This window comes from Podarcis raffonei, chromosome 5, assembly GCF_027172205.1.
Source record: "Podarcis raffonei isolate rPodRaf1 chromosome 5, rPodRaf1.pri, whole genome shotgun sequence".
Classification (NCBI taxonomy): domain Eukaryota; kingdom Metazoa; phylum Chordata; class Lepidosauria; order Squamata; family Lacertidae; genus Podarcis; species Podarcis raffonei.
Window position 1 is genome coordinate 93400634 of NC_070606.1, and position 25175 is coordinate 93425808.

Consider the following 25175-nt stretch of genomic DNA (forward strand, 5'->3'; position numbering starts at 1 on the left):
GATTCATTTAAAACGGGGCCTCATAAATTGAAATGTGCTGTTCTGCTTCTTGGAATGGGAAGCTAAATTGGATTTTGTTACTTAGCTTGCATACTAGATCTCTGCTTTTGTTTTGTTCGTGCCTTGTGCAGCATTTCAAAGTCTGCAGCAAACATCTGTTTCACCTGACTGAATTTTAATTAAACTTGGAGTGCATTCGCTTTCCATCTTTTGCCCCAGAATAAGAGTATCTGATTTTTGACGCTTGTGATAAGATTGCTCTCACTTCCTCCTCAAAACAAATGCTAATTCTCACCCTGACTGCAAGGAGCTTGTATATAAGAATGGCTAAGAATGGCTAAGCGCGGGTGGCGCTGTGGGTTAAAGCCTCAGCGCCTAGGACTTGCCGATCGAAAGGTCGGCAGTTCGAATCCCCGCGGCGGGGTGCGCTCCCGTTGCTCGGTCCCAGCGCCTGCCAACCTAGCAGTTCGAAAGCACCCCCAGGTGCAAGTAGATAAATAGGGACCGCTTACCAGCGGGAAGGTAAATGGCGTTCCGTGTGCTGCGCTGGCTCGCCAGATGCAGCTTTGTCACGCTGGCCACGTGACCCGGAAGTGTCTTCGGACAGCGCTGGCCCCCGGCCTCTAGAGTGAGATGGGCGCACAACCCTAGAGTCTGTCAAGACTGGCCCGTACGGGCAGGGGTACCTTTACCTTTACCTTTAACTTTAAGATTAAACTATGCACCAGGAAGGCCCCAGTTCAAATCTCACCTCAAGCCTCTTCTTTTCAGCTTGGGTGCCCCTCCTGCGATATGGCAATGATAGTGACCTGCCTTGTAGGGTGATTGTAAGACTTCACCAAAATAATGCGTGCAAACAGCTGCACGCACTCTCTGCAAACGCTAAATATTACTCCCTGACATTTTTGTGTAATCCTCTGAGGTGGGTCGAACAAGGAGAGAAATGGTTCACCCAGGTCTAGAACTGAGACTTCCTACATCCAAGCCCAGTATTTTATAGTCGCGGAACCTTAGTAGTTTGTACCTGGTTTTTCTACTTCCCACACCTTTTTGTGGGAATGGGTGTCTTAATTGGTTGCCGGGGAAAGCACCTCCATTGCTTTGAACTGAAGCAGTTTCTCTTAAGTGAAACCAGCAACGTGGCAACTTGCCTCTGGCCATTCACGAGTTGGCATCTTGGGTATTGGGCAACTACTTCATGGGATGTTATGTGCTTGGTGGGGGCCTTTCTGCTGCTCCCACCACATGGGCAAGGGTGCCTGCCCTGAGAAATTCCTTGTTTCAGGTTTTTCTCTGCAGGCACGAGAGCTAGAAACCTCCTTGCAATAGCTAAAAACACTAGAAGTGTACCTAATTCAGTGGTGCCCCGCAAGACGAATGCCTCGCAAAACGAAAAACCCGCTAGACGAAAGGGTTTTCCGTTTTTGCGTCGCTTCGTAAGACGATTTTCCCTATGGGCTTGCTTTGCAAGACGAAGGGCTTGATCCGCACCGCGCGCAAACCGCTTTCACCGCCAATCTATCTATGTGGCAGCGGCGAATCTAATAGTAATAGCAATCAATACATTATTAGCGTCCGGAAACACAGCCGGTGGTGATGCTGCCCCGCGCCGCTTCGAAAAGTTCCTAGGCTTCAGCCTTAGAACTGGGAGGGGACCTGGCAGCGACACCCGGCTCAGGGTGGGATTTCCCCGTCTGTGCTCTTAGCGTGCGTGGCGACCGCTAGATCCCAAGGACGGCAGACTGGGCGGGGGGGGGGGGGGACATGAAAAGTTTTGCCTGCCCATCTCCGAGGAAGCGGGGGGAGATGATCCCTGTCAAGGGAAGAAGGGGGCACCCATTTGCCAGCAGCCGGTGCCCCCGAACCGAGGCTGAGGGTGGCGCCATCGCCTGTCAAAGTGACCACAAAGGCGAGCTCCGGTCGTGCGGCCAAGGGAAGCCCCGCTGTGGGTCGTCCAAAGTCAGCCCGAGCACGCCACTCACCTAAAAGGCATGGAGAGACGGAGGGAGCGCGCGAGGATCCCGGTGCAGAGGAGGCTCCTGCAGCAAAATAAAGGCAGCCGGCAGCCGGAGGGCTCCAGGACATGGAGCTGCGGCGGGGCCGTCGATGGCGTTGCCGGAGACTCCTCCCTTTGGGCCTCGCTCTCTCCGCTTTCGCCGCTGCTTGCCCTGCCTGCGATTGGCCGTGCTCATCGCTCCGCTCTGCAGAGCGCTGCGCAAAGGCGCGGCGGGACAGGTGTCCGGGGACGCTTGGCTGAGCGCGCCCCGGGATCGGAGGTGCGAGGTGCTTGCTGCAGATCTTATCTTCCGGGGTCGCTGGGATGGCGGCGGTCGGGGCTTGTGTAATGTAAGTGCGTCAGGAGGGACTGCTTAAGAGGCCGGACGAGGCTTATGCAGTGGCCAGATGCTCCCTAGGGGTCGAGGCTTGCAGTTGCGGGAACGAGTTTATACCTGTAGCCGCTAAGCCGCTAATAGCCATGCTTCGCAAGACGAAAAAACCGCAATACGAAGAGACTCGCGGAACGGATTAATTTCGTCTTGCGAGGCACCACTGTTCTCTGCCTTTCACAATTGGGCATTCTTGCCGGTGTGTGCACACCAGGTGCAATGGGACAGGCATCCTTTTCCGTAAAAGTGTGCTGCTTTTTTTTTTTTGCATAAAACTGTAACTTAGATAGTTGGGTCCTATTCATCCCTTCCGTGTTCCTTAGCAGTTTTGCTTGCAGCATCAAGTATTAAACGCATGCAGGCTGCCTTGCATAAATGTTTGTCCTATCCATTAAGCTGCCATCCTCATCACTCGCCCAAGGCTGTTTGCACCTCTCTATATGCCTTCGACATCTTCACTCGTAGGCTAGATGCAGAATGCAGAGCTCCTTCGTTGTCTTTTGGCTGCGTTGTGCGGCTGCTGCTGCGTGCGTTCACGTGCGGAAGGCTGTCTCTTAGGAATGCTAATTTCATGCTTAAAACCCAATGCCATCTCATAGCACACTTGTCAAAAAAATATTGATTTTGAATAATTCAGCATGAAGAGATGTAAAGCAGTAACAGCCGCGCTGCTTAAAAATAAATAAATTGAAGCATCTGTTTAAATAAGCAAATGGCATCAAATAAATTGCATCTGAGGAGGAAAACGGAACCCAAAGTGAATGTCTATAAGCTCTAAGGCTTAATCTACATAAAGGGGCAAATTCGAAGCAGTAGAATGGACTTTATATTGCAGGCAGGGGGTGGGGGGGTGGGGGTCATATTTTTCCAATACCCCTTGCAAGAAGAAAACCAACAGAGCAGAAAGTGGGCTGAGTGAGTACCTTTCTCGCTGACGTGCTGCTTTTCTTACTTTATTTTACTGTGTTGGGAGTGTTTTATGTGGGGAGCATTGAAAATGCCACTTTCTTCGACCTGTAGCCTTTATAGGGCGTAGATCAGGTCTCAGCTAGTGGTAGGAATGGAGCTGGCTTGCGAGGGATTGGAGGAAGAACATTTCACCTCTGCTTTTCCCACAAATACTTGGAAACAAGATCTTTCCTGTTGGTACTGCTCTGTGCAGTTACGGTATCACCAGAAGGGCCTTAGCCCATAGATCAGCCTTTATGCTGAGCGGGTCAGACTCCTGATGAAAGCGGTGGGGCTTGCATTCGCTGCCAAACTTAGAACACTGGATTGCAAAGAAATAATTGGGTGTGTTCTCATGCATGTATGCTCTTACCTGTATAACAACAACAATAATTTATTTATACCCTGCGCATCTGGCTGAGTTTCCCCAGCCACTCTGGGCAGCTCACAATCGAGTGTTAAAAACAATACAGCATTAAATATTAACATTTTCCCTTGACATCTGCTGGGAAGGTGTTTTACAGGGCAGGCGCCACTACCAAGAAGGCCCTCTGCCGGGTTCCCTGTAACCTCACTTATCGCAGCGAGGGAACCACCAGAAAGCCCTTGGTGCTGGACCTCAGTGTCCGGGCTGGACAATGGGGGTGGAGACGCTCCTTCAGGTATACAGGACCAAGGCCGTTTAGGGCTTTAAAGGTCAGCACCAACACTTTGAATTGTGCTCGGAAACGTACTGGGTGGGTATAGCTGGGGCAAGAGGGCTTGCTTCCACTTGGAAAGTCTTGCCTAGTTCAATGTCTGTGTAGTGCTTGCCTGGTAACCATTGCTGCCTCCAAGGCTAGTGGGTTTTGTTTTGTTTAATTTGGCTTTGTCAGAAACCAGAATGTGCCACCACTACCTGATTTTTATCACATTTTGTATGCTCTCTTTCTTCTATGGAGCTAAGGGATGGTTGTTTTTGTCGCAGTTTATGACTCTATAAAATTAGATATGGTGACTGAAGACTGCACAGTGAGTGGCCGTTTGAACCTGGGTCTCCCTGCTCCAAGTCTGAGAAGACAATGGCCTTCCAAGCCTACAATGAGTAGAGTAACTCAAGAGTAACGCAGCTTACATGCTTTTACACCTGACAACAGAACATTCATTTTCAAGAAAAATCGTTGTAGTTGTTGCTGCTTCACTGGCTCCCTGTTTTTTGATTTCATAGTAGAGGGGAAGGAAGAATGTGTCTTATGAGAAATAGGCTGCTCCACCCACTTGCTTTTCGGTGACTTAAATACACACAGGGTGAAACGTTTTCAGGCTGTTCTCTTCCTACGGTGGTTTGGGATCATTCTGTCTTGAGCTTTGTCACATTACAACTGAATTGCACGTGACTTTGTATTTTGTGGTGATGGGTGCTCTCTTCCCCTTCACTAGGTGGACCTCTTCAAAAAGACACTCTTGTTAATTCCTATTCATCTGGAAGTCCACTGGTCCCTAATTACTGTGAATCTCCCTAACCGAATTATTTCGTTTTACGACTCTCAAGGCATTCACTTTAAGTTCTGTGTCGAGGTAAGAGCAACTTGTTGTTATAGCTGTTCTACTAAACAGCGTCGGCCTTAGAAAAAGCACTTAGCCCCCCCCCCCAGTCCTTTCACAGGGCTCTGATTTTTTCGGTAATCCTTTGAAGCTTCTAATCTACACATTTCAGGACTCTTTGGCCCAAAAGAGAGAGCACTGTCAGTGTGGAAACTGGCCCAGATGTAGTTCAGAAGTTGTTGTGCGAATTAGACTCTAATCTTCAGGCAAGTGATAAGACATACCAGTCTCAAGGATCCCAGGCCAGGTACTATATTGTCTTGGCGTTTCCTTGTCTTGGCTCTGCCCGAAACCTTTTGTTCTTGCAACTCTGCTGCAGCCACAAACCCTAGGAGTTTATATAATTTCAAGACTTGCTTCTCCAGCAGTACATTTCATGCATATCCCACATTTGCGAAAGCGACAGTTCCTGTCCAGTGTATCTAAATTAACCCTAAATAGCTTCCAAATAGTTTATGCCCTTTATCAATCCCACTTCTACCCCGCTCCCTTCGGTAAAGATCTCAAGGCCCTGTGTATGATGTTTATTTCATTTTTACCTTTTGCATTGGGCCTGCTCGGCATTCTTGTGAGCTTGGGGTCTCCCAGCTTCACACGATGGGCAATTGCAGAATTAATCCCAGTCTCCTTCAGTCCAAGCAGAAAATTCTCTTCACTGTACCCACAGGTATCCTCTTCAGGGAAGCACTCAATTAAGATGTTTTCATAGCAGTATTCAAATGGCCCTTATTCATGTCCCCCACCCCCTCTTCTTTAAAGAACATACGCAAATACTTGCTGACAGAAGCTAGAGAAAAGAACCACCCCGATTTCCTTCAGGATTGGCAGACTGCTGTTACAAAGGTAAGGACCACCTGTGTGGTTTTTAGAAAGATGGCTTTGTAGAGTAAGATGAAACACGCAATCTCCACCAGAAGTCAGAAATCTCCACCTTTCCCCAGGAAGCCCAGAGAGCGTTTGCTATGAAAACCCTCAACATGTGACGTGTTTCCACCAAACTAAGAATGCAGGGATGGGGAGCCTGTAGCCCCCCAGATTCTTTGGGACTACAACTCCCATCAGCTCCTCCTGGCGTGGCTGATGCTCAGGAATTATGGGAAATGGAGTCCAGGGACACCTGGAAGGCACAGTGAGCATAAGAAGAGCCTTCTGGATCAGCCAGTGACCTGTCTGGTCCAGCATCCTGGTCTCCTAGTGGCCAACCAGATGCCTTTAGGGTTCCTGAGCAGTACCTGAGCACAAAACACTCTCCCTCCTGAATTTTCCAGCAACTACTATTCAGAAGCATTGCTGCCTCTTGACAGGGGAGGCAGAACATAACCATCAGGGCTGGCAGCCAGTGAGAAGCATTGGGGGGTTGTGTGGCTTGCCACAAGCTCTAGCTGCGCTGCAATGATGCCTCTTGCTTCTGCGTGAGAATGGGCAGGGATTCCCAGGGATTTAGCCACAGCCAAACTAGTTGCCTCCATTTGCAACCAGGCGGTATATACCGTATTATTTGCTCTATAAGACTCACTTTTCCCCTCCTAAAAAGTAAGGGGGAATGTGTGTGCGTCTTACAGAGTGACTGCAGGCGGGAGGCTCTGCTCAGCGCTCCCTTTAAAGAGCCGCACACACACTCTGTGCACTCTTTAAAGGGAGCGCGGCTCTTGGGGGAGTCTTAGCCGCGCGCAACTAAGGGGGGGGGTGAAGGCTCCCGCTGCCTGGGAGAGGCTGCGCGCGGCTATCCCATAAGCCAGGACAGCCAGCGGGATCGCTGTGCAGTGATCCCGCTGGATGTCCTGGCTTCTGGGATTCGGAATATTTTTTTTTTCTTGTTTTCTTCTTCCAAAAACTAGGTGCGTCTTATAGTCTGGTGTGTCTTATAGAGCAAAAAATACAGTAATTCTGGTGAAATAAATGAAATTGTGAAATGGAAAAAAAATCTGTGGTGGAGGTAGAATGGGGAAATTAGAGTTGGGCAGTATTTTATGTTCAAAACCGCTGTGGGTTCATGGCTGTGCTAGGATGGAGTTAGCAGATTGTAGGCAACAGCATGTTGCATGACCGAAAGAAGCACATCTTATCTGAGGTGCCTGGGGGGCTGCTGCAGTGAATGGCAGGGGGGTTTAAAAGTGGTGGAAGTGACTCCCCCCCCCGATCTACCAAGACATCCACGTTACTCCAGTACGACAGCCGCTTGCAACCAGATGTAGTCTGGCAGTGATAAAAGGGAACAACTTGTGTGAAGTGCAAACGAGGGAATTTGTGACTTGCATAACCGTATCCTGTAATAGTTCTGAAGAGATAAAATGGGTCATTGAACATTAAGCTGTCTCCCAACGGCTTCCTGGTACAATGAGGCATCTTGAGGCTTTATTACTGCATGAGGAAGTTCTCTCACTTCTCCTCCACCCCCACCCCCCCAAAAAAGTGACTCTCTGCAGCCCCGGGGGCGGGGAGGTAGTTTGAGGTCTAGGACATAACCTAACCTCTGGAGTGTCTGGTGATTTTTATGTCTGGAGAATCTGGAAGATGTGCTGGTAAAGCTGGAGTGTTTCCAAGCCAGCTTGACATTGTTGTAATCGCTGCAGGGAGCAGGACATTCAGGACCTATCCTCGCGTTGTGTTTTTCAAGTGCACACCTAAAAATAACAGATATGCAACTGTGGCACCTGCCTTTTTAAACATACATTTTGAATATTCATAGAATCATAGAGTTGGAAGAGACCACAAGGGCCATCGAGTCCAACCCCCTGCCAAGCAGGAAACACCATCAGAGCACTCCTGACATATGGTTGTCAAGCCTCTGCTTAAAGACCTCCAAAGAAGGAGACTCCACCACACTCCTTGGCAGCAAATTCCACTGTCAAACAGCTCTTACTGTCAGGAAGTTCTTCCTAATGTTTAGGTGGAATCTTCTTTCTTGTAGTTTGGATCCATTGCTCCGTGTCCGCTTCTCTGGAGCAGCAGAAAACAACCTTTCTCCCTCCTCTATGTGACATCCTTTTATATATTTGTTTTGTTTTTTTTTATAAAATTTTTATTGGCTTTTCAACATATATTATAAAACACTACAAACAACAAACACAAACAAACAAACATAAAAACATGTATAATTTCATAAATTTTTTCATATACCCAATTTCAGCGACTTCCCCATGCCTCCCTTTTCTGCATCCCTATTTTAAACTTTTTCAGTAACCCCTGATCTAAATTACTTATAAATTCCTTTCTTTAAACCCTTTTCTTTCCTCTTATCCAATCATTTATCTCTGCAAATCTGCTATGTTTTACTCATAACATTTTAACACTCACTAATTTTACAAGAATTTTTAAGATAAAATTTAAATTTCTTCCAATCTTCTTCCACCGTCTCTCTCCCTTGGTCACGGATTCTGCCCGTCATCTCTGCCAGTCCCATGTAGTCGATCACCTTCGTCTGCCACTCTTCCAGTGTGGGTAGTTCTTGTGTCTTCCAATACTTTGCTAGTAGAACTCTTGCTGCTGTTGTAGCGTACATAAAAAACGTCCTATCTTTCTTTGACACCAATTGGCCTACCATGCCCAGGAGAAAAGCCTCTGGTTTCTTATAAAAGGTACACTTAAGCACCTTCTTAATTTCATTATAAATCATTTCCCAGAAGGCCTTAATCCTTGGGCACGTCCACCAAAGGTGATAGAAAGTACCTTCAGTTTCATTACATTTCCAGCATTTATTATTGGGCAAATGATAGATTTTTGCAAGCTTGACTGGGGTCATGTACCACCTATAGATCATTTTCATAATATTCTCTCTTAGGGCATTACATGCCGTAAACTTCATTCCGGTGGTCCATAACTGTTCCCAGTCAGCAAACATAATATCATGTCCAATGTCCTGTGCCCATTTAATCATTGCTGATTTAACCGTTTCATCCTGTGTATTCCATTTCAACAGCAAGTTGTACATTCTTGACAAATTCTTAGTATTGGGTTCTAACAATTCTATTTCTAACTTTGACTTTTCCACCTGGAAGCCGATTTTCCTGTCCTGTTTAGATACTTCATTTATCTGGTAATAATGAAGCCAATCTCTTACTTTAGACTTCAGTTTTTCATAGCTCTGTAATTTCACATTTCCACCTTCTTGTTCTATAATTTCCCAATATTTTGGCCATTTAGATTCCATATTAAGTTTTTTGACTTCCTTAGCCTCCATTGGTGACAACCACCTAGGGGTTTTATTTTCCAACAAATCTTTATAACGAATCCAAACATTGTATAGTGCTTTCCTAACAATATGGTTTTTGAAACCTTTGTGAGTTTTTACCTTGTCATACCATATATATGCATGCCAACCAAACCTATTATTGAACCCTTCTAAGTCCAAAATATCTGTGTTCTCAAGAAGTAGCCAGTCTTTCAGCCAGCAGAAAGCTGCTGCTTCATAGTACAGTTTTAAGTCCGGCAGAGCAAACCCCCCTCTTTCTTTTGCATCAGTTAATATCTTAAATTTTATTCTGGGCTTTTTGCCCTGCCAGACAAATCTAGATATATCTTTCTGCCACTTCTTGAAACAGTCCATTCTATCCAAAATCTGCAATGTTTGAAACAAAAACAACATTCTTGGCAAAACATTCATCTTGATAACAGCAATTCGGCCTAACAAGGAAAGTCTCCATCCTTTTATATATTTGAACATGGCTATCATATCACCCCTTAACCTGCTCTTCTCCAGGCTAAACATGCCCAGCTCCCTTAGCCGTTCCTCATAAGGCATCGTTTCCAGGCCTTTGACCATTTTGGTTGCCCTCCTCTGGACACGTTCCAGTTTGTCAGTGTCCTTCTTGAACTGTGGTGCCCAGAACTGGACACAATATTATTGTACCTAAAACTGCACTGTTCAAAAATATAGATTTGACAGGCCCTTCTCCCTGTGCTTACAATCTAAAGACTATTTGCACCATGGAGGAAGTAAAAGGAGAACCTATTTAATTTCATATTACTTGTAAGCCACTTTGGTAGGATTCATATCCTGAAAGATGGGATATAAATATTTGTAGTACATTTGCGGGGGGTGACTCAAGGTGGTGGATGGCTGCCCTACTTGGCCCAGCAGACATATTGCCAAAGTCCTCCTTAAGAAACCCAGTTCTCTCCTTCCTTGTACACTTAATGAAACAGGTCTCCAGGATTCACTGGGGGAAGCTTGCATGGACGTAGCAATTTTGGGGAGGGGATAATGGCACACACCAGCCAGACCTGCAGAGGGGACCTTGGATGCAGGCAGGTGGACTAGTTGCCGGGGCCCACAGGCTCTGGCCGGGGGTGGCGGGTGCCAAAGCACAGTAAAAACACGGGGCTGTAGAATGGTCATTTGGTTGCAAAAATATACTTGTCACTTCATGCATTATGCCACTGTTTATCAAACTTGAGCCCCCAGCTGTTGTTGGGACTACAACTCCCATCATCCCTAGCGAGGAGGGACAGTGGTCAGGGATGATGGGAGTTGTAGTCCAGCAATGGCTGAGGACCCAGCTTTGAGAAACACTGGCAGAATGCATGAAACAGCCATCGAGTAGCCCCACTAAGACCCAGCCAGAACTTACTTTCCTTCTTTCCAACACTAGAAAGTGCTTGTGGCCGTGTTGCTGAGGATTAGGTCCATGATGTTGGGCTGCTTTCTGTGCCTCTTTGAGCACCTGCTACAGATTAGCCTGAAACACACTGACTTGGTGCCCACAGAACTGATGAGTAAAAATGTGTCCCGTACCAAACCTTCAAATTACTGGCATTGATATGCAGGCTAATCACTCTAAAATACTTCCATTTGCCATAGCTTTATGCCTTTGTAGCTCTCTAAAGTTGTTAAGGAGGTGGGATGCAAAAATCTCTCCCCCCCCCCGCCTCATGAAGCCTAGAGACAAATGCTTCTCTGATCTGGCACATTTGGGCTTCTGCGGGCACCAGTGTGCAAGCACGAAACAAATTCTTCCTGTGTAAAGCAGATAGCAATGTTCAAATATTTACTCAAAATAATTGAGGAGAAACTATCCTGCTGAGGTCATTAAAAATTCGGTGCTGGGCTGGGAGATGTAATTTGTTTTCTATTATAAAATGCGTATTTGTGTTAAATTACTTGGCCCGATCCGTGCAAGGATCTGAGCACCTCCTTGAGTATAGAATGCATGGGCTGTGTGACACAGCCCAGTCTGTCGTGACCTCTTGGCTTTGATTTACTTCAGAGGACCATCCCCTAAAATAAGCTACTCTCTTTTTTTAAAAAAAAGAAACAAGGATGAGGAACCTGGGGCCCTTAGACCCGGCCAGAATGGCCTGTGGTCAGAGATGGTTGCAGGTTCCCCATCCCTGAACTGTTAGAACTGTTTCTCTCTCTCCAAAGTGGAAAAAAAGAAATGTTTTGCTGTTGAATTATATCTGAATTTCTGGTTGATGTGGATATAGACTTCATCCCAAAAGGTCCTGGGATGAATCCACCCTTGCTCTGGGATCCCAGGGATTTCTGCTCTACTTGTATGTGTCCCATGCCCCCTCCATCTGCTCCAGAGGTTTGGGGGGACTTCCAGGACAGATTTAGGGAGCAAGAGCAGAAGAGGGGGCGTTCTTTGTGCTGACAGGCAAGGGAGTTAGTGCTATGTTGAGTTCCACCTTCTGAGTCTGCAGATGCTGTTGGTCCTGCAAAAACATTCCTTCCCTGGCGCAGTGTAGAAGTGATGAGGTCTTGCCTGCTGTCTCTTTCCCTCTTCACATTGCTGCTAGGAGTCACTCCTCTTTGCTGGCTCCAGACGAGAGCGAAGTAGGGAGAGTTGAGATGTGAGACAGTGCAGAAAAGTATGAGAGTGGTTGATCAGCAACCACTGGGTACCCCTTGCTCGCTGCTACTGGATCATCCTGCAAGCAGTCGAAGAGCGCAAGTGGTTATCTGCCTGGTGTCCCACAAGCCCAATTGGCAAAGGACTTGTGCCACGAAGAGGAGTATATAAGAAAAGTGGCTGCTGGATCAGCCCAAAGGCCCATCTAGTCATAGACTTGTAGAGCTGGAAGGGACCACGAGGGTCATTTATTCCAACTCCCTGCAATGCAGGAATCTTTTGCTCAGTGTGGGGCTTGAACCCACGATCCTGAGATTAGGAGTCTCATGCTTTACCAGCTGAGCTATCCCAGCATCAGGTCCAGCGCTCTGTTCTCTCAGTGGCCAATTGGATACCTGCAGGACAGCTCTCTTCCCACCTGGGCACCCAGGGTATCACCCTTTCGACAGGTGTGGCTAGGAAGTGTGGAGGCTGCTCCCCCAGCTTTCATTTGGAGGAGAGTCTTGAATGGGGAATCATTCTATGGATGTTTGAAATTTGTTTGCGTTTCCCCCCACCCCTCTTCCCCTTCTAGTGCATTCCACAACAGAAAAACGACAGTGACTGTGGAGTTTTTGTGCTCCAGGTAAGGATGCAATCATTTTTTTATATTTTATTTTTGTCTGGGCTTCCTCCCTCTTTAGAATCTTCCTTGTAATAATTTTCGGTTCTGGTTCCTAAACCTCTCTCTCATTTCTCTCCCTCTCCCCCCGCAGTACTGCAAGTGCCTCGCCTTAGACCAGCCTTTTCAGTTCTCCCAGGAAGACATGCCTCGGGTGCGAAAAAGGATTTACAAGGAGCTCTGCGAATGCCGGCTAATAGACTAATAAAAAGGAAGAGAAGGAAAGAGAGAAGCTACTCCTTTCGGCATTTTCAAAGAGCCCTGGCTGGTATTTTGTGTACTTGAATTTTCTGAGAAACTTCCATGGATTTCAAAACGAGTCTTGGCGGAGCAGTGTTGCCAACACAATTACCTCAAACATTTTTTCTGACATGCTCCTTATCCGGCGGACCTGCCACAAAATATTCCCGATGTCAGTCGTTGGTTCCCCCCTCCCCCCTTTTCTTTTCGTTTTCTAATGTTCTTTCCTGTATTTAATATTTATTATCTTAAAAACGCATGCGCATAGGCAAAGCATGTGACTAAACGAGAAGTATAAAACTGTAGAATTGGTGCACCTTTTGAAATGTAGCTAGAAACAGAAGAGAATAATACAGGTTAAACTTTTTTGTCTGAAAACATAAAAAATGCATGTTCCATTCCTCCCCTCTCTGATGCAATAATGCTTTGAATGTACAAAGAAACCCAATGCCATAACGAGAGCAGTTACAACATTTCTTCCAAAAAAACGACAACCTGAGACAATTCCTCCTTCAGCCTTTTTTTAAAAAAGCTCTAAATCCCCATTATATTGGGAAGAAGAGGGGTGTGTTGGAAACTGGCCTATATATTTGATTTGTGGAAGTCCAGTAAAGTTTTAAATCATTGCAACTTGGGGGGAGAAAATCTACTAGGTGGCTACTAGATCACCCTACAGTTCAAAAGCAATCCCTTGTACACGAGACTCTTTAGTACTAATAAAAGATGGAGATGCTAGTTCGGTTCGGATTTGGTGGTGTTGCTCCTACACTTGCTCTGGAAACGTCTTCTTCTTTTTTTTAATATGGTCCCATTCTCAGGTGATTTGTAGGCCACATCTGAGCCCTCTGAGCCTCTCTGCCTGCCTTTACCTCTCTCTCCCCCCCCCCCCACCCCAAACTCCCTTTTCTTGTTCCTTGTGTTTGTTGTGGTGTCGGTGACAGGGTCAAGAGGACAACAGCTCTTTTATCTATCTGTAAGTTTTCTTGCTTCTTGGGGCTTGTCCTGCAGGGAGTCTTAAGATTCACCCCGTGTGCTTCAGTGCAGTCCTGCCCCTTCTTTCGGCGTGGTCCGCTTGTCCCTTGGCTTAGGACCAGTGTGATCACTTTCTCCGAGGCTGACTTCTCTCTCTCTCTCGTGTGTGTGCGTGCCAGGAATAAAACTTTTAAATGTGGATAAAGTTACTTTGCGTACTTGAAGAATGTGTGATCTTCTGTTCAAGCTTTCTGAGAAAGAAAAGCCGAGAGTATTGGATGGGAGTGGGGGGCAGGCAGCAATATGCTAGAGTACCTACACTGCGTGAAATTCCCACCATCCTCTTGGGCAAAGTCTATATGCATATCCTGAGGTCTAGTAACTTGGCTTCTTTCCTTTTTCTGTGCTTGAATGAAAGCTGAATCTGGGGACCCTTCTGCCAGCCACAGAATTCCGCAATTTCACATTTACCTGGCGCAGCTAGAGATGTCCTGATTTTGAGAACCCCGGCATGAACTTTCCTGGAAAATTGCTGATTTGAAGATGGATACTGTTAGCAGTTCAAATAAGAGGAGTGGCATTCAGAGCTTCCATTCCATTCTCATTTACTGAGAAATCCCTGCATGTTTTTCCCCTGTCAGAACTTCATAGAATCATAAAATTGGAACGTGCCCCAGATAGTCCTGCAATTCACTCTTCCTATTCTAATAAAAGGTGGGTTCCGTTCATTGCTCCTAAGTTGAAAAGGTTTTTCAGATATAATAATAATAATAATAATAATAATGATGATGATGATGATGATGTATTCGGCACCAATTCTTAAAAGTTAGCAGCTGGGGTAGTCATGTCGTTGGCAAATGGAGCTGGTCTCTCAGCAGAGCCGATGGAGTGCCTCTGCTTTTTCTCCTTCTGCAGCAGCCTGATGGAACAGTTGCTTGCCAAGTGACTGCTGAAGGAGGCAGGAGCCTGATGGATAGCGTAGTGCTTTTGCTCTGGGAGCGGCCACCTCCCTGCTGCAGTGGCCCCTCTAATTCCATCGCGTTCCTTGGACTGCTACGCTTGTTCTGCCAACCAGGATGGCTGTACAGTACAGGCATATTTCTGTTCTTGCCATCCCATCTCAACTCTGGCTCCGGTGAGCAATAATGTAATTTAGTTTCTTGGCGCTCTGTACAAATGCAGTCACCAACGGTGCAGTGCACAAAGTCCTGGAGACGTAAGAATCTATTCCAGAAGCATGTGCAAAGATTATCTCCTTTCCCCTTAGTAAAGCGCATGTAGCAGATTTTTTAAAACTAGCTTTAACTTGCCACCTGCTGGAGTGTCCACTAAATTAAATGTGCAAGGCTTGCAGACCTTTATTTTGCAAGGTTTCGTGCCTATGCTGCCTTCAAGCAATTCATCATGGATGCCTTCTAGTAACATCCTTGTCTTTATTGCATTCATAACTCTCTTCCATTTTTTCCTTTATATATATATATAAAACCTGCCCCGGAGAGGAAATTGTGCGCCGTTGTTAAATATTTCTTATGGGGGGGGGTGAGTGCTAAGAAATCAGGAGATTAAAATACAAAACCATAAAGAGGCAGCTTGTCAGCCCCTTTGCCAGGCACAATAATTGCTATTTATGTGTAATGGCTATCGGCGGTAAAAGAGACAACTCAACATTTGCACTGAAGATTAATGGGTTTTGCAAGCAGCCGTCTAGAAGAATCCTGGCCTTGCATGTTGTCCCCTGAATTTGTAGTGCTACAGGTTTTTGGTTTTTTTTATAAAAAATCCCTTTGAGGTTAGAGACGAACACTTGTTTTTCCTGATGAACAGTCTTGGCATATTCCCTTTGAAATAGAGCAGTTGCCTAGTCCACACATGTTTGCAGGACTTAAAAAGACTTCATGATAAAAAGTTAGTGGCTTCTTTTTTAAAACATTTTTCATCAAATCCTTCTTCCAAGAAGCTTAAAAGTTATACAAATGGCATATTCTGGTCTTTCAACCTCTTTTATACTTGGCAGTGCTTTGAAGTAGGTGATGTGGAGCAAAAATGATGGGTCCTGGTCTCTTGGCAGACTTTATGGCCGTGTGTGGATTTGAATTACGGGTCTTCCCACCTGCCATTGCGTGATTTATCCATTACACACACTGCCTGGGTATTCAGTACTTGAAGAAGGACATCTCACATGACAGAAAAAAGGATTGTAGCTACTCGTCCTCAGCTTGCTGTTCCGAAGTTCTTTAAACATCCCTCATTCTCAAAACTCTTCCTTTGTCTCCCTCCCCTTCTACGAGACCCATAAGATTCCGATGGTTTTGCTCAAAATTGCCAGTTCTTGAACTAAAATTGCAGCATTCCATTAAGCGGGGAGGTCTGTCCCGCACCCGTTAGCTTTGCATATAATTACATCATTCCTGCCAAAATCACGTGAAACTAGAGTTTCTCCCTGTCTTTTGGGGCTGCGTCTTTCAGGTAAGTTTAATAGAAATATTTTCGGGGTTTAGCTGAACAGGGCATTTCAATACTTTGCTTTATATTAGATATGATTTCCTGTCAGTGCTTTTCAGCTTCAGGGCAATTCCACCAGCAGTGAGTGAAATCTGATCTTAACTTCCCCCACTTTCCAATAGCTGTCATTACTGGTGTTATAAATTCTAGCTATTCTGAGTTGTGTTAGGATACCAGGTCGTTTATAAGTTCAATGAACATACTGCATGCTTGCTAATGTTAGCCCCAATGCATATGCTGTTATCTGGTATTCCAGTCATTACTTACCATTTTGTAGCATTATTACATTTATCATCATCATCATTTATATCCCACTTTTCCTCCAAGAAACTCAAGGTGGCATTCATAGTTCTTCACCCCTCCCTATTTTATTCCCACAACAACCCTGTGAGGTAGGTTAAGCTGAGACTGCCGCAATGTTGCCCAGTGAACTTCAATGCTAAATTGCAGATTTTGCACCCTGGCCTCCCATATAATTTTCAAAAGTTTTGCTGTTTTTTTAAACTCCGAACTGCTTTGATCCTTTTCTGAGTTCTCAACCAGCTGTTTAAGAAATATCTTAATTTGAAAATATTCATGTCACAAATTCTGTGTCCCTCAGCGTATTGGGCTTCAGTTGGTTATTTGAAATTCAAGCAGCGGTTGTCTCAGTTCCTGCTTTCTGCCCGTTAGAAACTTGGCCTAGAATACCATCTTTATTAAACTGCAGAAGAAATAAAACACAGGCACTTGGTGGGCATAATTTGGCTTTAAATTTGTCTCTTCCAGGAAACCCCCCCCCCCCCGCTGGTAGATCCCTTCTTTAAGTTTCTCATTAGTCCTCATCCATTGGAATTGGAATTCTTACGGAGCTTTTTTTTGAGTTATTTTATATAATCTTGTCCTGGTTCATAGCACCAGTCGTGAACCGATTAGCTTTTACTTTATTTGAATAGGATATTGGATGACAAATACTGTCCATTTTGCTCTCTGTCTGTAGTGACCTTAAAGGAGCTTTTCCAATTTGATTATTTGTATAATCAGTATATAGTACAGCAATGCTCTCTAGTGGTTAGAGCAGTGGTCCCCGAAATGTGTGGTACCACCCTCTATATCGGGGTGGGATTATGCAGGCGGTGCAAATAGCCACCTGGCTATTACAAACGGCTACCACTAGATCAAGTTCATTTATTTTGTTGAACAAATTAAACTAGTTTTAATTGGCTTTTGAACAAATGTGCAATTAATTATGTTAGTGGGTTGTGCAAACACACTGTTCTGAATAATGCTTTTTTCTATAGTAGTGGGCTTTGGGGAAGAGTTTATGGAACCAAGGGATTGGCACCCTGAAAAGTTTGGGAACCATTGTTTAGACTAGCGTGTTGCACCAGAGTAAGATTCAAATCCTGCCTCAAGCACGTAAAGGTAAAGGACCCTGGACAGTTAAGTCCAGTCAAACTTTACTGGTGCGGCACCCACTGGGTGGTGTTGGGCTAACGCAATATTTCATAACCTACCTCATAGGGTTGTTGGGAGGAAAAAACAGTGATGGAGAGAACCATGTATGCTGCCTTGAGCTCTTGGGGAAAAAAGGTGGGCTTTAAATGTGTTAATTAGGTAATATAATCATCTAATTATTAGGTTAGATGACCTTGCCAACAAAGGTCCATATAGTTAAAGCCATGGTTTATGGTGCTGGAGGAGACTCTTGAGAGTCCCATGGACTGCAAGAAGATCAAACCTATCCATTCTTAAGGAAATCAGCCCTGAGTGCTCACTGGAAGGACAGATCCTGAAGCTGAGGCTCCAATACTTTGGCCACCTCATGAGAAGAGAAGACTCCCTGGAAAAGACCCTGATCTTGGGAAAGATGGAGGGCACAAGGAGAAGGGGACGACAGAGGACGAGATGGTTGGACAGTGTTCTCGAAGCTACCAGCATGAGTTTGACCAAACTGCGGGAGGCAGTGGAAGACAGGAGTGCCTGGCGTGCTCTGGTTCATGGGGTCACGAAGAGTCGGACACGACTAAACGACTAAACAACAACAACAACAAATTATTAGGTAATAATAATAATTGCGTGCAAACATACACATTGCTGAAGAGGTCTTGGGCCTAAGCAATTCAGGTAGAGTTGCACATAACTTCTGTCCTAAGAATATTTCAGTATTTAGCTGAAATTGTGGAAACCGAGAACTGAAGCAGAAGTTCAGTTCATTTGGCTGCCTCCCTAATGTTGGCCCTTTCACTGAGGGGTCTCTGACCCACCTGGAAACGAAGCCTCAAACTTCTGCCGGCACTCACAGCGTTGAATGTGGGGTTGGTACCATCATGAGCACAAATAATCATGAATGCATGATAGAAAGGTCATCTGGACGGGGTTGTGCATCATCCTTGGAATAGGCTGCTGAACTTGGTCTTTCTGCCAACTTTTCCCCTGATGGGTCTGAATACCTTGTTTATAGGCACTGCTTCGCTTTACCCCCTTTTCGTCACTCAGAGCAGTTTGGACAGCCTCACTCAGGGGAAATCACGGCTGAGTTTTGATCAGTCGGCTCAAGACTTTCAGAATTCCCCAAGCAGTGTGTCTGCAGTTACTCCAAAGGGGTTGGCTTCCATCGTTTGCAAGAGCAAACTGTTGCTATTAACATCCTGACCTCCCAAATTTGGTGAAATGGAAGCTGGTGCCCTTTCAGTCTTGCATGTTCTTTTATTGGTGATGGGGGTGCGTGGGATTTCTTACCAAAGCACAGACGCCAGAAATGGGTAGGCTATGAATTTATTTTAGAGCGCAATGCTAACACAGTACTGCTGGTAACATCTACCAACAATTTCATACTAAATTTTACAGCTGCTGCAAGAAACCAGGAGATTCCCCCTAGAATTCCAAAAGTACCATTTTACCTTCTAGAGGAATGCGCAATCCTATAGCTGGGGTTTGTAACAAATTGATGGTTTTTGTTTTTTTAAAAAAATGGAAGATCATGTTGTCACCTTTGAAAATGGCACTTCTTCGGAATGGACTTATGCCAAAGAGGATAAATGGACTATATTCAACTAAGCTGTACTTTGAATAGATCTATTAAAATCAATGGACCCAAGTCCATTGACTTTAATGGTTCTGTTCTGCGTATGCCTAACATCAAATCTCAGGCAATGTATCCATGTCTATATTAGAACAAGGGCTGGGTTGTGCTTTCACAACAGTTCTCTTTTGGGATGTGAGATGGGGAAGACTGATCTAGCATTTTTTTTATCTATAGCCTACATACTATTGTTTGGGCCCAGCACTGTGGTATTACATGGAAATCTGCTGGAAACATGTACTATTTTGAGATAGGTACTATATTTTAAATGGAACATAAAGGTAAAGGGACCCCTGACCATTAGGTCCAGTCGTGGCCGACTCTGGGGTTGCGGCGCTCATCTCGCTTTATAGGCCGAGGGAGCCGGCATACAGCTTCTGGGTCATGTGGCCAGCATGACTAAGCCGCTTCTGGTGAACCAGAGCAGCGCACGAAACGCCGTTTACCTTCCCGCTGGAGCGGTACCTATTTATCTACTTGCACTTTGACGTGCTTTCGAACTGCTAGGTTGGCAGGAGCAGGGACCGAGCAACGGGAGCTCACCCCGTTGCGGGGATTTGAACCGCCGACCTTCTGATTGGCAAGTCCTAGGCTCTGTGGTTTAACCCACAGCGCCACCCGCGTCCCAAATGCAACATAGCAAACTATAAAAAAAGAACAGCAGATAAAACTAAAAAGGATATCTTGAACCAAACTCAGCAGGCAAATTTCTGTTGCAAAATAATTTTTAAAAATGGTTCAGTTTTGCAAGGTTACAAGTAACACAAAGGAGGTTTGCATGGTCCTGTAGCTTATTGCTCCAGTGCATTAGAAAAAGACTGTTTCTCCATATATTACTTTCTGCCCTCTTATACTTTGTCCCAGATGTCAGTTATCCATGTTTCCCCCCAGTTTTGACAAATCTTGCTCGTTGAAATGAATCGCAGTTAGGCAAGAGGAGGAACAAAGCAACTCGACACATTTCTGCAAGTTTTAATGTGTAAGCAGTTTCAAGTGCCCCTTCTCTGCTTCTTACGGCCTGATCCATGCTACATATCACTGGTGTGATACGCGAGTGCTTTTTCCAGCTGGGAAGCGGGTTGGAAGAGCCTGGCGTGTAAACAAGTGTCAACTGCGCGATGATTGAATCTTCCTCGCAGAGGGATGCGCTACCGGGGATGAAATCCGAAGAACTGTATGGGACGCTGCATGTTTGTGTTTAAGGCAGGCCTCTCGAACTCGTGACCTGCTAAGTCGGGTCTGCTAGGTACTGAAGCACTGCTACACACACACACACACACACACACACACATACACACACCGGTCCTCCTCGCCCCCAGTTCTGGGCAAATTGCCACAGGACTGCACTTTGTAACACACAAATTGGGCCTCTGACTTGTGATCCTCCTCTTTAAAAGGTGCAAATATATCAGCAGCTGCTTTGAATTCTCAGTACATGCAACGTTTTCCAATCTCGCGCTTTAAAACTCAGAATGACTGAAAGGGAAAATATTTTAAAACAACAGCACATCACCCCCCCCCCAACCACCCCACTTAAGACAGATTCAAATTCAGTTTTTCATATTTAAAGTGGAAGGGTGGCAAGGCCGGTAGAGAAAACTGTGACTTTAACAAACTGCACCCATTTCTTGCAAGCCAAGCTGTCCAAATAATTTGTGGACTTGCTTCCTTCTATGCAAGAGGAGAGAGTGTTGGGGGGGGGATCAAGATCTTATCTGTTCTGTTTCTAGTCTATCTGGGAAAGAAATCAAATGGCGTTTTCCTGGAAAAGCAGCAGGCCTGCAGATAATACATATTCATCGAGACACCATTTGATCTTGGCACATTTTTCTCCTCTTCCCCCTCTAGTGAACTATATTTCATATAACCATAATGATCTTTCTTTCTTTCTTTCTTTTAAATCAGTGGATTTGCAGAACATCTTGATTTGCTGAGCTGTGGCAATTCTTTGGTTGCTGAAATCAAGTATTTGTTTATTTGGGTTAAAGAATAGCCAGCGAGTGGTCCGGTGGCTTAGATCTATCTCATAAAGCTATTTTATGTCCTTCCCTAAAAGTGAGGTGTTAAAAATTCCTTCACTGCTAAGGAAGAAAATGTTTCTCCCCCAAAAAAGTTCTTGTGCGAGACGGAATGACCCTCTTTCTGTCCGTACAAGACTCAAGAAGACAATAGATTTTTAAGAGCATTTGCTGTAGTTATTTTTTTTATGTAACCCCCCCCACACACCTTTCATAACTATAGCAACGTTATAACACAGGTAAATAAATCACCTTTTGTTGTTCAATAATGGGACTTGTGCTTTTGGCCTGCTATTCTGCGTGCATAGGCTCATTGAGTTGTTTATAATGATAGTCACTTGGAATTGCTTGGAGCCAGAAATATTTCTGCATAAAATAAATAAACGTAACCTAAACATACAGGAAGTGAGGCCTCTCCTCACAGTGGGAAGTCTGCATTGCAGGGGGCTAGACTAGATGACCCCCCAGGACCCTTCCAGTTTTATAATTCTGTGCAACAGTACTCTTTCCCACCTGTGATTCCCAGTGACTGGCCTTTGAAGGTGCCATGGTTTCGTAGCCATTGATAGCCATATCCTCCCTGAATCTGTCTAATCCTGCCTTTCTCAACCAGTGGGTCCCCAGATGTTGTTGAACTACAACTCCCATCACCCCTAGCTAGCAAGGCCAGAGCTCAGGGATGATGGGAGTTGTAGTCCAACAATGTCTGGGGACCCACAGGTTGAGAACCGCTGGGCCTCTAATCCTCTTGAAAAGCAGTCTGAACTGCTCTCTGTCACTGGTTCCCCCTGCTCACTAAACCCTGTTGCCCCTTCAGCACCCAGCACCTCCTCCCAATCTTCCCCTTGTGATTTCTTCTCATTGTCTTGCCACCAGTCCCTGGGGCTCTGAGCCTTCCTCCTCTGGGGTTTCCCTTGGGAGCAGGGGTTTCCCTGACTGGTGCCTCCCAGCTCTCGTGGTCCAACGAGAGCCAGCGTGGTGTGGTGGTTAAGAGAGGTGGACTTGTAATCTGGTGAACCGGGTTCGATTCCCCGCTCCTCCACATGCAGCTGCTGGGTGACCTTGGGCCAGTCACACTTCTCTGAAGTCTCTCAGCCTCCCTCACCTCAAAGAGTGTTTGTTGTGAGGGTGGAAGGGAAAGGAGAATGTTACCTGCTTTGAGACTCCTCAGGGCAGTGATAAAGCGGGATATCAAATTCAAACCAGTCTTTGACACAGTGGTTCTCCAGGCAGGGAATATTTCCCTTCCATACCTGGAGACGCCATGCGGGATTGAACCTGGGACCTTCTGCACACAAGGCAGACACTCAGCCACTGGGCTAAGGCCTCCCCCTGAGCTGTGGCCCTCCAGATGCTGATGGACTGCAACTCTCATCATCCCTGGGCATTGGTACCCAGGCTGGAGTTGATGGCAGTAGAAAGACACAGCGAAGCCCATTTCCCCCTGCTCCCTTCACTGCAGGATCTCTGTTGGTGGTTTTTACTCATTCACACCGAGTGTCCTGAACAAGAAGGACTTAGAATCCTAGAATCATAGTCGGAAGGGACCCGAGGGTCATCTAGTCCAACCCCCTGCAATGCAGGAATCTCAGCTGAAGCATCCATGACAGATGGCCATCCAACCTCTGCTTAAAAACCTCCAAGGAAGGAGAGTCCACCACCTTCCAAAGGAGACCATGCCACTGTTGAACAGCTCTTACTGCCACAAAGCTCTTCCTGATGTTTTGTTGGAATCCCCTTGTAACTTGAAGCCATTGGTTTGTGTTCTACCTTCAAGAGCAGGAGAAAACAAGCTTGTTCCCTTAAGAACTCAAAACGGCAGCTCATAAAGTGAGAGTCATGGAAGATCTCGCTGTACTCTTGTCACACGTATTGCTGCATTTCACTTTCAGAGACACCTTTGGGGCTTCTGGGTGTTTTTTGGGGGGAGAGAAGCTGTGTTGTCTCCTTTTAGAAATGTTTAAATATAGTGTTACCAAACAGGTTCTGTGTGATCGTAAGCATCTGGGTTAGGCCACCAGATGTCGCCCAAGTGCTACAAAAAAATGCATTTGAGTGAAATTCTGGAATGTGGTATTTGTCAAATGGCTAATTAACAGCAAAATCTTCTGATGTTTGTAACCTGTCATATTAGCAGCCAGTATGTTCACTCCTGAAACCTGAAATATGCAAGTCTGTTTTTAAAAGCCTCTTACCATCTGTCAAATCCACCAAACAGGCCTTTGTCTTAAATACACAAAAAGCGTACTTGATTTTTTTTCGGGTGAGGGGGAAGGAAGAGGGGGGTGGAAAACTATTTCAGAGTTGTGCTTCCTGCATTATTAACTGCCCCCCACCCTACTGACAAGGACTCCCTATTGCATTCGTTCTCAGTCAGATTCTTTCATGCAAACTCTTTGTCTGGAATAAGCCAGGCTTTGTGTAGCCTGTGATTCTTTATGTTCACAATTTTGTAGAACCACTGTGGAACCCTTGCACTGCAATTATTTCAGCTCCTTATAAAAAAATAGCAATAATAAAATGAAACCAAGTTTCTAGTCCATATGGCACTGCACATGGGTTTGAAAATGTGTGGAGACAGTGCCTGGTAAAATGTCAGATGAAAAGGCGGTACAGTCAGAAATCCCTCCAATGTTCTTCGTAGCTTAGAATCATAGAATTGGAAGGGACCCCAAGGGTTATTTAGTTCAGCTCCCTGCAATGCAGTAATATGCAGATGGTCCATTTGGGGATCAAACCTGCAACCTTGGCGTCACCATCAGCATTCTCTAACTAACTGAGCTAACTTCTTGCTCCTCTTTTGGGGAAGGGTCAGTACCTCACTGGTACATCATTAGGTCAGTGCCTTGCATTTCCAGTTTGAAAATCCTTGAGGATAAAGTCATTGTTGGTTTTTGCAATGCCCTTTCCTCCTAGTGATGCAGAAAATTGTGAGTCTCAGGGTTTCTTCCTCACTGTCCAAGGCATCTCTGGAGCAGACTTCCCCAATGTGGTGACCACCAGATGCTTTTAACTACCACAGAATTGTAGAGTCGGACGAGACCCCAAGTGTCATCTCGTCCAACTTCTTGGAATACACATCAGCCCCCAATCACCATGGCCAACGGTGCCGGGTGATCGCAGCTGTAGTTCAACAAAGAGATGGGGGGGGCACCAGATCACTTGGTCCTGATCTAGCCATCAGAGTTGACCCAAGTGCTGCTGAAGAAAATGGCATCCCCGTGATGCTTTAAAACACAAAAACACAAAACCAAACCACACATATTGCTCAATGCACTTACCTCCCACCTGGTCGTTCATGCCAAAGCATCTTCTCCACTCTACTCATTAGCGTTTACACATCTTTACCTGTGTTGAAAAAAAAGTGTTGAGGTGTTTTGCCACCATGCTGGAGCACTCTAGAGTTGCACACCTCCAGCAGGTGCGAGAAAGAGGTCTCTGTGTGGGCTGATGCACATGCATTGAGCTCCTCCATGTGAGCCTGATCAGAGGATGCAGAGCTATTTACCACACCTGGTAAAGACTTTCCCCAGGGGGTGGCAGGAGGAGGCAAGGCTGGGGTATGCTGATGAGGCATGGGGCAAGCCCCACACTTGTTCCTTCAATGTATGTGTGGTTGTTATCGGTTTGCCAGTTGTGCTATGCATTTCCCCGTCCTTTCCAGGAGCAGGGATTGGGGGCATGTGTTTTGTAATGCTGTCCTGACCAAGGTGGGTGTCAGGGACATGGCTGAATCGAATGCCTGGGAAGAGTCTGATGGAGATGAATGAATGCCAGTACAGAGGGAGCCAGAGCCCGACTCTGGAGCCATGGGATTGCAGCCACTGACAGAGCAGGAGTGGGTTAGTTCGGCCCCCCTTCCTCAAGAGTTCCCAGAGCAGCAGACTCGGAGAGCTTGCAGGCAGAGGGAGGGGAGGAGATAGACGACATTGAGGGGGTTGCTATGCAACCAGGAGGGAGGCTAAGTTTAGAGGGATCTTCGTTTGATGGGGGGGGGAGAGTTCA

General features: G+C 45.8%; 1 protein-coding gene and 1 non-coding gene across 4 annotated transcripts in view; one reads left to right on the forward strand and one right to left on the reverse strand.

Moving 5' to 3' along the window:
• The window catches only part of SENP5 (SUMO specific peptidase 5), a 35781-nt gene extending 22283 nt beyond the window's left edge, over positions 1-13498 (forward strand). For all 3 annotated transcript variants that reach the window (XM_053390677.1, XM_053390679.1, XM_053390678.1), the window contains 4 exons: positions 4755-4892; positions 5679-5762; positions 12288-12338; positions 12469-13498. In XM_053390677.1, coding sequence (XP_053246652.1) covers positions 4755-4892; positions 5679-5762; positions 12288-12338; positions 12469-12579 — 384 coding nt within the window. In that variant the 3' untranslated portion in view covers positions 12580-13498. The remainder of the gene's footprint in view (positions 1-4754; positions 4893-5678; positions 5763-12287; positions 12339-12468) is intronic.
• Positions 11994-12066, reverse strand: TRNAR-CCU (transfer RNA arginine (anticodon CCU)). Its single transcript has one exon. It is a non-coding gene; the product is annotated as a tRNA-Arg (tRNA).
• Positions 13499-25175: the final 11677 nt, after the last annotated feature.